The sequence below is a fragment of the Danio rerio genome, chromosome 25, assembly GCF_049306965.1.
Source record: "Danio rerio strain Tuebingen ecotype United States chromosome 25, GRCz12tu, whole genome shotgun sequence".
In the NCBI taxonomy this organism is placed as follows: Eukaryota; Metazoa; Chordata; class Actinopteri; order Cypriniformes; family Danionidae; genus Danio; species Danio rerio.
In genome coordinates this window covers 32,628,281-32,644,406 of record NC_133200.1, presented here as the reverse complement: position 1 = coordinate 32,644,406, position 16,126 = coordinate 32,628,281, and the positions used below count along the sequence as shown (strand labels likewise).

Here is a 16,126-nt window from a genome sequence, read left to right as displayed (position 1 = left end):
TATTATTTAATTATAATACTATTATAAAATAGTGATATTATTATAAAACTATTATATAAAAATAATAATAACTACAAATATTATTACCATTAGAAAAAGAAAAGCACTTGGACAATTATAATAGTAAAATGATTACATTTTCTAACATTTATGGCCATGTCGATGTCTTCATCTATAACCCACTTTATTTTTTATTTCGTAAGCCCTTAAAACTTCCTTTCTCACAACTATTGTGAGAAATAATGCCATTTCGTTTGCAGCCATAATATATTGTGCAGTGTTATAGAAAACACTACTATACATATTATTAAATCCCTAACATGAATTGTGGCAGGAGGTTAAGAAAAAGGACATACAGGAAGCGGCTGCTTTCGAAGGCTGAACACTCTAGTATCTCCCAGACTCAGAGAGGCGATGATGGGCTGGGGTCCTAAAGACGGCTCGCTGTCACTGTGCCAACCAATGCTGTCTTTACCATCCCGATACAGATTACACAGCAATGAGTTAAACTTGTGAGCACTTTTCTGCTCAACAGCCAAACGCAGAGTAGCGAGAACAGGATGCCACTGTAAAAAGACAATATAAAATAAGAAACTAATCAGAATCAGAAAGAGCTTTATTGCCAGGTATATTCACACATACAAGGGTTTGTTTTCTTGACAGCGCTTCTAAAGTGCAACAGAATGACAGAGACAGGACAAAAGACACATAACAAATACAGGGTTCAACGCTAAGGTTTTTTTCTACTGGCCCAATCGTACCAATGGTTCAGATTTTTTACATGCCCTGCCAATATTTTCACTGGCCCCACCAAAAAAAGAGTTAATAGATATTTCTTAACCACAAATAAAAAAAAAAAAAACATGTCAAAATGTTTGTAAATCTAGAATTTAAATATTTAAAAATGTTAATTAATGTATAATGAGAAAAATTCTAAGTGTTTTGAAACAAAAGATGGCTGACCTGCCAAACTGACGGCAAACTGTACAAAACATCATTTATTTTTTTTAGTCGTGGTGCACCCTCGTAAATGTCTGCTTCCAAGACCTTAGAAACAAATGTTTTCCCTTTAGCATAATCATTTGATGTTACCGCCATGTTGCAGTCTCTTCGCTGTACTGGTTAATAGGGGAAAAAATAATGTGCTCACAACATCCAATCAGATAAGAAGAACCGAGAAGGTAGCATTTGAAGGTTTGAAAAAACTGTTTTTCATTTGAAGGCTTGAACAAACAGTTTCTCAATTCTCAGACTGTATTTGCACGCAATTGACAAAAAGTCACAGGCAAATTAAACTTTAGTGACAAGGCCCGATCGGGCCAGTAACGATCCTGTCTAATGTCCCGAGCATCTCACATGCTGGCCCCGGGCCACCGGGCAGTCCTTATTGTTGAGCCCTGAAATATATTTTAAAATAGTAGTAGCAAGTAGTGATTGCAAATATAGAAACTGACAAGTGTATGTATGGGTATATTACTATATACAACGTTATGTACAGCTGTTAAGTGCAAATTGGCATGTAAAGTACAGTTGAAGTCAGAATTATTAGCCCCTCTGAATTATTAGACCCCTTGTTTATTTTTTTCCCATTTTCTGTTTAACGCAAAGAAGATTTTTTTCATCACATTTCTGATCATAATAGTTTTATTAACTCATTTCTAATAACTGATTTATTTGGTCTTCGCCATGATGACAGTAAATAATATTTGACTAGATATTTTTCAAGACACTTCTATACAGCTTAAAGTGACATTTAAAGGCTTAACTAGGTTAATTAGGTTAACTAGGCAGGTTAGGGTAATTAGGCAAGTTATTGTATAATGATGGCTTGTTTTGTAGACTATCTAAAAAATAGATAGCTTAAAGGGGCTAATAATTTTGTCCTTAAAATGGTGTTTAAAAAATTAATAACTGCTTTTATTCTAGCTGAATTAAAACAAATAAGACTTTTTCCAGAAAAAAAAAATATTATCAGACATACTGTGAAAATCTTCTTGCCCTGTTAAGCATCATTTGAGAAATTTTAAAAACATTTAAAAAAACTAAAAGGGGGGCTAATAATATGGAGACAGATAAGACTCAAAAGTAATTCATGCAAAAGACACGATTTACACATGCGTAGCCAAATTCACGTGCATAAACCCAAATTCACATGCGTAAAATATTTATTTATATTCACGAAAAAATTTCACGTGCTCAAAATAAAAATACATTTTCATAAAATACGTTTCACAAATGCAAAACACCATTTGCAAATGTATAGGAGTGTACAAAAAGTTTTGAATGTTTAAAACTTGCGAGTTCATCCTGAATGAGAATGTGCAAATCCTCTTTCACGTACGACTCCCCCTGCATACGTGTGTGTGTATTTTTGAGACTTTCCTGCCAGAGGCAGGGTAACTCGTACCTTTCAGCCAATCAGAGGAGAGCTGTAGTCAAGGACACCCACTCTGCGCTCTATTTGCGCAGACTGTTCCTCTCCAGCATGGCGAACGGAGAAAGCAGCAGTCGCCCCTTTTATCATTTATTTATTTATTTGACCATAGCCTCACTCTTTTTATCCATTATTTTGCCGCAGCTCTGCTATTCTTATTTATTGTCTCGCAGCCCCATGAGTAAACTTTTGCCTGCAGGGTAATGATGAGGATTAAGTATTATTCCGGCCACACAAGTCTTAACAGTGCCGTTGTGGTCCAGCGGTCAGCACGTTGGGTTGCTTCGCCGTCGACCTGTGTTTGATTCTCACCTGAGTTAGTTTTTTTTTTTTTTTTCATTTTTATTGTTAAGACATACAAAACTGTAAGGTTGTTTAACATTTGAAGTTCTAAAGCAGCTGTTTTCTTGAAAAAGACATGATAGTGTCATTAGAAACTGAATTTCTGAACTTTATTTTAATATAGTTAGTCGTGAACTGAGGTGGGCCGGTCTAAGGCTTGAAACTCCACTTGAAGCCAATTTTTTTTTTTTTATTTCACTCAAAAACAGAAATATAAAAAGAGACATCAGTTTTTGCTAACATAAAAAGAGTACATAAATAAATGTAGCATTAAGACAAGTAACAATACCTGAGCGTTTGCTTCCATAGTGGATCGTGAATATGTATATGGCAGCTCTCCATACCAACAGGTCAGCCTGGGCTCCTCATATGCATCCCCTGAAGAACAAAACAATAACGGTTAAGGTTTTAAAAAAATGTAACTGATAAGTGCAGATTCTAAACAATCTAAATATGTGAGACTCTTTTTTTTAATCTAATTTCTTATATGTTCAGGTTCAATATTTTTAAAAGGTAACAATAATAATAATAATAATAATTTTTATTTATATAGCGCCTTTCCAAAGCTCAAGGACACTTTACAAGGAATGAGACCAAAAGATAAATGAGCAATATCACACTCGTAGCAGTGTGATATGGCTGTATATCGGCACTGGTGGGAGGCGTGCGTTGGCACAAGGCCGCAGGCCTAGTGCCTTAGTGCCCCCACCAGTGCCGATATACAGCCATATCACACTGCTACGAGTGTGGGCCTCGTGCCAACGCACGCCTCCCACCAGTGCCGATATACAGCCATATCGCACTGCTACGAGTGTGATATTGCGTTTATACAACAGTTTGACGGCATAATTGTGTATATAAAAACAAAATCAAACATGGAGAGTCTCAAAAACCCTTTTGTATGAGGAACTACTTTCTTCCACCTTGGATTCAAATCATAAGCTGACAGTTAAATAGCTGAGCAAGCATCTTTTAAACTTTACATCTGTAGTGTCTGATTGTTGCTGGCTGTATGTGGGCGGAGTAATACACAAAGGGTAAAGAGGCTGTACGGGTGCTGATATTACTTAAATATATCACGGCTATCAGCCAATGAGATTCAAGAACCAGACAGAACTGTTGTATAAACAAACATAGGCCTACAAGAAGTCAAATATAACAAACTGGAATTACACAAACAAGACCTAGGAGACAAATGAGCAGAGTGGAGGTGGATCAGATGAAGTAGTCAGTTTGGCAGGTCAGAAGAGAAGCATTTAGAAAATAAGTGAGTCTTAAGGATTTGAATTCAAAGATGTTATTAGCAGAGCGGAGTGAGCGTGTTAGCCAGTTTCAGAGTTTGGGTGCAATAACACTAAATGATCTGCCCCCCATTGAAGAGAGGCGGTACCGAGGGACAGCGAGAAAGCCAGAGTCAGCGGAATGTAATGAACGAGTAGGGGTGTAGGGGACAAGGATGTTGCAGAGATAGGAGGGAGCTAGGCTATTTAGGGATCTAAATGCAAGGAGGAGAATTTTGAATTTAATGCGATATGCAACTGGGAGGCAGTGGAGGTCGTACAAGATTGGTAATAATCAAATGAAAGGTGCTTCTGTGTCGGTACTCCTCAAAGTGATGTCTTTTTTAAATTATAGCCCATGTTAATAAATGCTTTTTAATTTTGTCACTTTTCGTGTGCTTTGAACTTGTAATAATAAGGCTATCCGCTTGTTAAGTGATGACGTATGTAATACTGTTTCCGGGTCCAAGTCGCCATTCATTTGAGTGGAGAAATCATTCGTTTATGATCACGTTTTATTCCTATCACACATTAAAGTTAATTTTATGTAAAATCATAGTGTACACAGCAATCTCTGGGCCTGCTGCATAACAAATGGCAAAAATGTAACAATTTAAAAAAAAATGAATCACTTTCTGACATCGGATATTAGGCATGGACATATATACTGCGATCGTTATTTTCGAAAGTATTAAATCGCTTTGTAAACGTTTATTATTACCATTTCATGAGTCTCCCCATTCAGTTGAATAGAGCGCTTGGACCCGGAAGCCGCTTCGCGTGACGTCACACTTAACAAGCGGATTAGATAGCAAACAATTCTTTTTTCTTTTTCACAGAAATGTCACTTTAGCCATTGTTTTTTTTTTTTACAAACCCAGTATTCTTTTTGCATTATCCAATTTTATTTTTTTAATTATGATGAAATGTGAAACTGAAATGTGCAACTGTTTAAAACAACAGTTAAAATACAGTTTTAAAACTGCTTTAAATGTTAAACTGTTAAACCCATTTTTACTCAGATTGCCAGTTTGAGTTGTTTCAATCTGTTGAACACGAAAGAAAATATTTTGAAGAATGCTGGAAAGTGCAAACCACTGTCTTCAATAGTTATAACTTAGATTTTTTCTACTATGGATGTCACTGCTTGCCGGTTTCCAACATTCTTCAAAATACCTTATCAAACTGGTCATGGTTGAGTCAAGAAAACAGAACTTTGCTTTTTTCACTATACCTTTAAAAATGCTACAAATCTTGATTTAAAACTAAATCAACCTCTAAAGAACTATGTGATCTTCATATTTACTAAAGATGCACAACATTGTGGTTCCATTTAGTAGCTTTGAATCTGATCTCTTCAATTGCCTAATTTAGAAATATTCATTTAACATTTAGTAACAAAAAAAACCTTCATCTTCAGCATGCCAAATAAGGCCCGAAAGCTTGAATATATTTGTCAAAATGAATCTCGAACAGTCAGATTCAAACCTGACCTGCTCCTGGGCCAAAGCAAATGTTTGAACATTTGGTATATTTGGGACTTTTTCAAATGCTGTCAGCTCTGGAGAAGGTAAACAGATGAGAGAAGTGGAGGCAGTGGCATTCCTGCCAATTTACTGATGAAATAGGACTGGAAACAGTGAGTGATTGTGGGAAGACCACTTTGTGAACATGCGTTGAGGAAAACAAACACGTAACGTCATCATGCATGTTAAAAAGCAAGATTATTTTCATACTCCTGTTATGGTATTCGGTCAGATTCAACCTGTTCTTCATATTTCAACCAAGCCTCAAAATATGTCCTTATACAAAACTGGGAACTGCTTTTGAACCATTTTAACTGTGATTTACGAATGCAGGTTGTGTCTGAATGGCTTGATTTAAACCTGTTTAGCAATGGTTTTTGAGGAATATATATTGAGGGGTTGCTTTTACTTCTTGATGAAAGAAATGAAAATGATATAACAAGTCAAAATTTGGTGACTTATTCGACGAGCATACAGAGAGGACAGAGTGTGTCCTACAGGTGGTTTGTAAAGCCCATTCACCTGTATAAAACACACTCAGAATTGCACAGTGTTTTCCAAGAAGTGCGAGGTGCTTATAAGAAAGTGTCTGGTGCATATGGAGAGGAAAAGAGTGTGTTACCTACAGTTGGTTTGTCAAGTCCACTCAAATGCATGAAGCACGCTAAAAATTTCTTTAAAAAAATTAAGAAACATCAAGAGTTTTGATAGGGTGAGGCAGTGGCAGAGTAGGTAGTGCTGTCGCCTCACAGCAAGAAGGTCGCTGGTTCGAACCTGGGCTCAGTTGGTGTTTCTGTGTGGAGTTTGCATGTTCTCCCTGGCTTCGTGTGGGTTTCCTCCGGGTGCTCCGGTTTCCCCCACAGTCCAAAGACATGAGGTACAGGTGAATTGGGTAGGCTAAATTGTCCGTAGTGTGTGTGAATGTGTGTGGGGATGTTTCCCAGAGATGGGTTGCGGCTGGAAGGGCATCCGCTGCGTAAAAAAAACTTGCTGGATGAGTTGGCGGTTCATTCCGCTGTGGCGACCCCGGATTAATAAAGGGACTAAGCGGACAAGAAAATGAATGAAAGAGTTTTGATAAGAAAGGCTAGTCAATTTAATTTCAAGCTTAATCGACCCCAAAATAAAGTTACATTAAAATTAATATTTTAACATTAAAATTTTAATTTATTAAAAAATTTGAAAGATTTCCACTTTAATTCACATATAAGCATTAATTAATGAATGTCATTTACAGCAAATTAGGTCAAGGAAGCTTAAGCATGCTTGCTCGAGGAATCTCAATATTGTGTGTCATACAGAACCAGTGAGGTTTGTTCTTTAATGTTAGGTATATATGATGCAGTTTTTAGACTGATCAATGCTTGCATTTCAAAAACACTAAATTTTAAATAACACCAAAATATATCCGCAGCACGGTGGCGCAATGGGTGGCACAATCACCACACAGCAAGAAGATTGCTGGTTTGAGTCCCGGCTGGGTCAGTTTGCGTTTCTGAGTGGAGTGTGGGATTCCTCCGGGTGCTCCAGTTTCCCCCATAATCCAAAGACATGTGGTATAGGTGAATTGGGTAAGCTAAAATTGTCTGTAGTGCATGTGTATGAATGGATGTTTCCCAGTGATTGCAGTTGGAAGTGCATCCGCTGCGTAAAACATATGCTTGATATGTTGGCGGTTCATTAAGCTGTGGCGACCCCAGATTAATAAAGGGACTAAGCGTAAAAGAGATTAATTAATAAATAAAATTAATTTATAAAGTGATTGTTTCAGCTCAGAAGACCTAAATTCATACAAATTATTATTTTTTAAACAGTTGGATTGTGCAACAGTTTTCTCATCTGCATTTACATTATCTCATAGCCACAAAAGCATCATGTATTAAATATTTAACTTATTTCTGTGACTTCGGTTGCACATGTCACCTCTCATCAGGATAATGTCTGAGCTCGTTGGCCCGATTCAACATGTCCAATTGCCATCAGAACGTCGACTGAAGAGAGCCCTCAGCAATGAATCAGAGAGCAAGTGTGACATGGTAAAGTGGCGCAGCAAGTAAACAATTCAAGCCAAGAAGGACCATAAAGAGGCCAGCTGCAATTTCACTACATTTTAAAAATATTTGCAAACAATATGGATTATCAGATTAATAGATATATTTTGCACTCACCATGTTGAGTGACAATTACTGCGATAATGGTACCGAATGCTACTTTGTTTACAATTAGTCTCTGTGGGTCGGAAGTTCGATTTCTGTTTGCAGAACGAGGAAACAGACAATTGGTGAGCAGAAGAGACTTCTTTTAAAAAAACTATTCTAAAACTTTTGGCTGGTTGTTTGAGTGTGTGTTTGAACTGCTTTATGTGGTTTACAAGGACACACATTTGTAAAATGACATGGATATGACCTAGCATTACACTGTTGTGTTGATTTAAAAGGACGTACCCTGTGTTTTCATAAGTCAAATAATTAAAAATCATACTTAATAAGGTCTTTGGACATACATTTTTTTGCTACAGGTTTCCTGTGAAAGTTGGGTTCACAGGTAGAGTTGGGGTAAGGCAATTTACAGTACAGTACAGTACAGTACAGCACAGTACTTTAACATGCTTACCCATCATCCTATAGTTAGTCTTTTGTGACCAGGGTAGTTCAGCAAGTAATTTGCTAAACATCCAGTCGGCCTCCTCCTGCAGCAGAAACCCCGGTATAAGTCGCAGTCTGGACAGAACAGTAAACAGTATTACCTAAATGCTATAAAAATTACTTATACTGTATTTCAGATAGACTAGAACTTATTTATTAGTGACTGGTATTGACACATTTATATTGGTATTAACACATTTCAGATATTAGCCATAGATTTGAGGATCTCTCATTGAGAGATGCTAAGTTTTCAATGGAATTTTTTTGAATTGTGACCAGTATTTTTTTCTTAGTCATTATTGTTTTACATACTAGCACCTATCATTAGATACTACTTAATCTTTAGATAGTAGCACTTATTTACTTATTGTACGAGTAACTCTATATTTAAGTAATGAGCACTTTTAATTACATACACTGTTTATGGTTAGTTGCATGTACTTTTGCAAAAATGACTTATTTCTATAGGAAGCAAAATAAAATGTTATCAATAAATACTAGTACCTAGTAATTTGCTGCTAATATTAACACAGTAGTATTAGCAGTATTAGTACATATTTATTAAATACCATTACTTTAAATGCTACTAGTTCAAAGTTTTGGTCCCACTTTATATTAAGTATCCTTAACTACTATGTACTTGCATCAAAAAAATAAATAAATAAATAAATACAATGTACTTACTGTGTTTATAATGTATTTGAGAACACTTGTGGTGCTTTTCAGTTAGTTAGAGGTTGGGTTATGGACAGGTTTGGTGGTATCGGTAGGTTTAAGGATGGGTTGAGGCGTAAGGGATGGGCAACAGTGTATTTACAAATGTAATTACAAAAGGTAATTACAGATGTATTTACATACATGTATTTAATCAAGCATAAGTATACAGTAAATACATGTATTTACACAATAAGTACATTGTAACAAACTATTAATTCTTGTGTAAGTACATATCAGTTAAGGCCACTTAATATAAAGTGGGACCAAAGTTTTTATTTCACTAGTCAAATGTCATATTTAATTGTGGCCATTCTGAACGTTTATTTCATAAAAGGTTTTTATTTAATTTATTTTGAAAAAGCAGATTTGACTAATTAGAAAGATAAGAACAGTTACAAAAGATACTTGGGTCTAATAAAGAAACACTTGAACCCAGCATGAATAGTTACGACTATGAGAATAATTTCTCATAGGTGCTAATATGAAATGAAAAAAAACTTGTTAAAATGATTACGATATAATAGGTACTAGTACCTTATTACAAAATGCTAATAATAAAATGATTAGGATATTCATTCATTTATTACTTTTCTTTTTTAGCATAGTCCCATTATTCATCAGGGGTCACCACAGCGGAACGAACAGCCAACTTATCCAGCATATGCTTTACGCAGCGGATGCCCTTCCAGAGGCAACCAAACTCTGGGAAACATTACGGCTAATTTAGCTTATTCAATTTACATATAGCACATGTCTTTGGACTTTGGGGGAAACTGGAGCAGCCGGAGGAAACCCACGTGAACGTAATTGGGATATAATGAATGATAATTGCAATGTATGAAAGAAGCACTAGTTGCTAAATTCTATCAGCTATCAAGTATCAGTACATGATGGTAAATAATAACTTTAATTTAAAAATAAGCAAAAGAGTAGCATATAAATAGATACTAGTATCTTTTACAAAATAATATAATATTTTTACAAAATAAATAATATTTAGAGTGTCAAGGTGGCGCAGTGGGTAGCATGATCGCCTCACAGCAAGGAGGTTGCTGGTTTGAGCCTTGGCAAAAGCATTAAGGGCGTGTCAGAATCCACTTTTGCTATTTCAGTGACGGAAATATCCGCTTTGCTCTGTGGCTCATGGTATAAAAGGGCTTTTTCTTAATGAGTTATAGGTGTGTTTTGAGAATAAACTAATCAGAGTCTCATCTCCCATTCCCTTTAAGAGCCAGTTGCATCGCGCCATAGCGCATTTGCTATTTACATGACGGACTTTGTAGGTGGAAAAACTGAGCGTCTAACTAGCAAGAAAACAGTTAAACAGAGCATCTGCAGTGCGAGAATGAGAGATGAGCCTCCTCATTATTTACTTTCACCTTAACTCTCGTGGATAGGGAAACCTTGAACGCACAGACATCCATTAGCCTATACATAATTAATTTTGTTTGTTAAGCGTTAAGATTTGTTTCAAAACTATTTCTAAATTCAGTTATAATTTCCAGCAAACGAACAAATGATCAATAATAACGAAGTGTGCTCAAAAAACAGAGTTATATCCAAATACACATGCTGTGACCCATATGGTCTAAAACCTGACAGGTGGACAAATCTAAGTTTGTTTTTAATAAAACAAATATAAATATGGATATAATAAATAATACTGCTAATAATAATAACATTATACAAAAGCAAATTGTTATAAATAAACTGAAAAAGCCTCCCAAGATGAAGAATGCATGAAAGTATGTTTTTTATATTTATTTAGGCTGGAAAATAATATGTTTTGTAATATTTTAATCCCTTATATTTATATCCTATATATATCCTTATTATAACCTATATATATATATATAAAGATTTTTGCCTATTCCTGTACATCTTGTGTGTATTAAGCAGTGTGTAAGCGAGGCGCACAACTAACGCGCTCTGCGCTGGACTTTAGACTGGCTTTGTTTTGGTCTCTTGAACGATCTATTATAGTTCCTCAAAATAGCAATGCGCCAGCAATGCACCTCAACACATCCTTTTTTAGACCAGAACGCCTATGGGCTCACATATGAGCGCAGATGCATTTGCTATTTAAACAGCGTGGTGCAAAACGTCAAAATGACTCTTGCGCCAAAAGCTGAAACTAGCAAACAACAATTGCATCGCGTCTTGCGCCAGGTGTATGATAGGGCCCTATGTGTGTGAATGAGTGTATATGGATGTTTCCTAGAGATGGGTTGCTGCTGGAAGGGCATCCACTGCGTAAAACATATACTGTTGGTGTTCATTCTGCTGCTAATCACCCCAGATTAATAAAGGCACAAAGCTGAAAATAAAATGAATTAATTAACCTAATATTTAATTTTTAGGTTTTCTGCCACATTAAAATTCATTATTCTTACCGGGATACTCCAGAAGGCCCCTGACTAATCTCATAGTCACCAGCATTTCTGAGAAAGAGAAGAAAAACAACACGCTGGATCCAGTACATGTATTGTCAATCAACAGCTTTTATTGCTTAAAAATGCCCAAGTTACTCACTCAATCACTTTCTCTGCAGGAACCTTTCTGATGGGCTGGAAAAAAAAGACACAGGATAAATCGGAGAAACTCAAATGTGGCACTTGTTGAGAAAGAAATGTTTCTTACGTCAGCTGGCTGGTGGAACTCAAAAGATTGTGGTCCAGATTTCCATGATCCTGATGCTGATGCTGATTGGACATCTTGAACTGAAAGAACGCAAATATATTCAATTCAATTCAATTTACCTTTTTTTCTACAGCGCTTTTACAATGTAGATTGTGTCAAAGCAGCTTCACATAGAAAATTATAGTGATTTGAAACAGTGTCAGTGCAGTTTTCAGAGTTTAAGTTCAGTTTAGTTTATATAATATAACCACAGAATCATAATTAAATAAAGAAAAAAATGATATGATTAAATACTATCATGATTTCGCCAATGAAGTTTCCCCATTTGCAAAATAGGTAATTTCATTTTTTACACAACCTAATTTTTTACATGCCCCTCTATTGTACCTGTGAATCATACATGTACAATTTATCTGAATATACTGAATGGGTATGTAGATATTTAATCATAGGTTTTTTCTTTCATGTGTCTGTGTGTTTCACAAATAATTTCCATAATTATTACTTTGTTTGTTATTCACTTTTCCACAAATTTGCTTTTAAGGGAAAAAAGAATTCTGAAAATAATACATTTTGGTAGTTTTTGTAGTTAATCAAAAATTACATACACAATCACTTAATTTAGACAGAATATGATTTATTTAAAATTATTATTTTTTCATTTTCATTTTAATTGAATTTTCATGAGCATTTTTACAATTCTACAAGCTGTTTGTTAGTGATTTAGGAAGAAATAATGTAATTATTTCATCTAAAATATATATGTTTTTATTATTGTAAAATCACTTATTTTAATAAAAGAAATCATATATTATGTACAAGTTAATAAAGTGTTTAATATTTTGCTGCACAAGAGTTTTCTATTCATTAATTTATTGAATAATCAAGCTATATATCATTTATTGAATCACTTTACCAGTAAAAAGTTTGGAATTAATAATAAAAAAAATAATAATAATAACAACAACAACATTTTAAATGCTTTATAATAATCTTATTCTGCTAACAAAGGTTGCATTTATTTGATAAGAAATACAGTAAAAACTATTTTTAAATAAAAACTGCAATATTAAATAACTGTTATTTTATTAAATGTAGTTTAACATTTAAATAAATCTTATGGTTGAAATCTGATTTTTTGCAAGCAATCTGGTATTATGATCTGCTCAAGAATAAACATTTATTATTATTATTATTATTATTATTAGTCATTATTCATTTTCTTTTTGGCTTAGACCCTATAATCAGGGGTCGACACAGCGGAATGATCTGCCAACTTATCCAGCATGTTTTACGCAGCTGTTGCCCTTCCAGCTGCAACCCATCACCAGGAAACACTCATACACACTCATTCACACACATACACTACGGACAATTTAGCTTACCCAATTCACCTGAAGAGAATGTCTTTAGATTTGTGGGGGAAACCGGAGCACCTGGAGGAAACCCACGCGAACACGGGCAGAACATGCAAACTCCACACAGAAATGCCAACTGACCCAGCCGAGGCTCGAACCAGCGACCTTCTTGCTGTGAGGCGACAGCACTACCCATTGTGCCACCGTTACATCCTATTATTATTATAATTGTTGTTGTCAATTGGAAAACTGATTTTAGAGTACCATTAAAAATGTATGTACTTTTATTCATCACAATATATTGCTCCAGAGTAAAAGTGAATACATTTAAAATGCAAACAAAAAAAGAGATTGGAGATAGAAGATATTATTTTGAACTTTCTTTTTTATCTTAGAATCCTAAAAGTTTTCCCCGATATTACGAAGCAAGACAAAAAATGTCAGAACTGCTAATTGTAGGAATCATAATTAGTGATTTTGTACCAATAATAACTGATCATAATAGAACAGCATATAATGATTTCTGACACTCAAGACTGGAGTAATGATGAAAATTCAGCTTTGAATCAAAGCTTGAAATGAATTAAAATTGAAACCACATTCACCAAGAAAACTGTTATTTAAAATTGTGATAATATTTCACAGTGTTTAATGCATTTTTGATCAAATAAATGCAGCCTTGATGAGCAAAATGGGGTATATGCACACAGACTTCCATTTTCAACCAGCCAGCCTCAGGCAAAACTGTCTTTCCATTACAAAATTGCCACATTTTAGATCTGATTTCTTCAGAAAAAAATCAGTTCCTGATATCTTCACTGCCTGACAGATATACGATATAAAGTGGGTCTCAGACTGGACAAGAAGCACTGCATTAAATTCCATTTCCCCCGGCCATGTCTTTAAAATATGGCAGTTAATTTTACTCCAGTATTTTCAATGGAGTTTATGTGCTCGACGGCTCATCAAAACAGTCTTTCATCTTGTTTTATGCTTGATCAACAACTAAACGAACGCTTAAGTATATTTTACTAAATGTATTGTAATCAAATTACAACATTGATGCTGTAAAAGCTCCCTTGTTGAATAAAATTAAACTGTCACATTAACCTTTCAACTCAAGTTTATCTAACACTAGCTGTGCATAGACCCCATTGGCTTCTTTTAAACCATAAAAAATCTTACAATTTCCAAACTTTTTGTCTGGTAGTGTATATTATGCGTTACAGTTATTAGAATAGAAACATAATAGAAAACTGGCATACCAGATGGCCGCTGTGGTTTCTGAACAGGTTTGGCCCAGGAGCCCTGGACTCTCGCTCGCTGCCTTTTATCGCTCATCTAAAGCTTAAAAGTCTCTGAGAAATAAAATTAAAAACAAGGATTTTACAACTTAGACACAATTTACTTCATTTTTTTCTCACCAACAGAAGGATTTTGCTGCCATCTTCAGGTGTTTTCAGTAAATCACTCACTACAGCATGGGCTATCGAGATGTTTGAGCCTGCAACCCCCAAAAGAACAACTCCAGTGAGCTGCAACCCTCACTATACTCAGAGGTGGTAATAAACATACAAACACTGCACACATTGGTGCACACACAGCAATAGGAACTACGTAAACATGAGCATGTTTACAACACAACAATTGCAACTGTCAAATAACCATATGATTTTTTTTAATAGTCATTATTCATTTGTTTAATTTAATATAAACTTCACTTCATGAGAATGGTGGGCAGAGTGTTTACAGCACAAGACTATTCTTGGTTTAATTTTGGAGGCTGCCACTGAGAGATCATGCTCCATGTTTAGTCGTGGCCTTTTTTTTTTATGTGTGTGAGTACCGTAAAGGTGTCAAAATTTAACATTGTGACGTAAAATCAATCTGCTGCAACTAGTGTAATAACACCAGGAGTCGCAATACGATGGAAATAAAATTGAAAAGCTGATGGCTTATTATTTGCATGTATTTTTTAATGTAAATATTAAATAGTATTTTTATCTTCTGTAAGTTATGGATACAACATGATAATTTTATTCCAACAGTATTTTTATTGAACACGTTTGATATCAAACATGCAGTACAAATAGCTTTTCACTTTTTCTTTTTTTTTTTAACACAACAGACAAACAAACAAAACCAAGTCAGAATTATTAGCCCCCCTGTTTATTTTTTCCCCCAATTTCTGTTCAGCAAAGAGAAGATTTTTTTTTTTCAACACATTTCTAAACATTCATTCATTCATTCATTTTCTTTTCGGCTTAGTCCCTTTATTAATCTGGAATCGCCAAAGCAGAATGAACCGCCAACTTATCCAGCACATTTTTATGCAGCGGATGCCCTTACAGCCGCAACCCATCTTTGGGAAACATCCACATACACACTCATTCACTACAGACAATTTAGACTACCCAATTCACCTGTACAGCACGTCTTTGGACTTGAGGGGAACACCCAGAGGAAACCCACGTGAATGCAGGAAGAACATGCAAACTCCACACAGAAACGCCAATTGACCCAGTTGAGGCTTGAACAAGCAACCTTCTTGCTGTGAGGCGACAGCACTACCTACTATACCTACTAATACCACCGTATTTCTAAACATAATAGTTTTAATAACTCATTTCTAATAACGGAATTATTTTATCTTTTCCATGATGACAGTATATAATATTTTACTAGATATTTTACACTTCTATACACCTTTATGTGACATTTAAAGGCTTAACTAGGTTAATTGGGCAGGTTAAGGTAATTAGGCAAGTTACTGTATAACGATAGTTTGTTCTGAAGATTATCGAAAAAAAAAAGCTTAAAAGGGCCAATAAGTTTGACCTTTTAAATGTTTTTCAAAAAATTTAAAATTATATATAATATAGATATTTAAGTCGAAATAAAACAAATAAGCATTTCTCCAGAAGAAAAAAATATTATCAGACATACTGTGAAAAAAGATTCAAAGGAGGTTTATTAGTTCTGACTTCAACTGTCTATATATTTGGCTTCTACAAAAATATATGAATAATATTAAAATAAATAATAAATAAATAATAATATTAAGTAAAACATATTTCACTCTAATATATAAAAGGAATAAAAATAAAAGGTACATTATTACATAATAACATAGAAAGGTTCTACTCTTCTAAAATAACTGAGGGGTTCATCTTCTTTATGTGAT

General features: G+C 34.8%; 1 protein-coding gene across 6 annotated transcripts in view; it reads right to left on the bottom strand.

The window, feature by feature from the left end:
* The window catches only part of alkbh3 (alkB homolog 3, alpha-ketoglutarate dependent dioxygenase), a 66,236-nt gene that overhangs the window by 47,555 nt on the left and 2,555 nt on the right, over positions 1-16,126 (bottom strand). For 4 of the 6 annotated variants that reach the window (XR_012399997.1, XM_009298107.5, XM_005163146.5 and 1 more), the window contains exons 2-8: positions 14,208-14,300; positions 11,585-11,664; positions 11,477-11,511; positions 11,338-11,385; positions 8,196-8,302; positions 3,066-3,154; positions 357-566 (exon numbers count right to left, since the gene is read on the bottom strand). Coding sequence is in view for 5 of the 6 variants with exons in the window: in XM_009298107.5 (XP_009296382.1) it covers positions 357-566; positions 3,066-3,154; positions 8,196-8,302; positions 11,338-11,385; positions 11,477-11,511; positions 11,585-11,664; positions 14,208-14,283 (645 nt within the window). In the remaining variant the exon portion in view is untranslated. Of the gene's footprint in view, positions 1-356; positions 567-3,065; positions 3,155-8,195; positions 8,303-11,337; positions 11,386-11,476; positions 11,512-11,584; positions 11,665-14,207; positions 14,301-14,366; positions 14,447-16,126 lie in introns of all 6 variants that reach the window. The other 2 variants (XM_005163144.6, XM_073942364.1) reach the window with 1 other exon arrangement.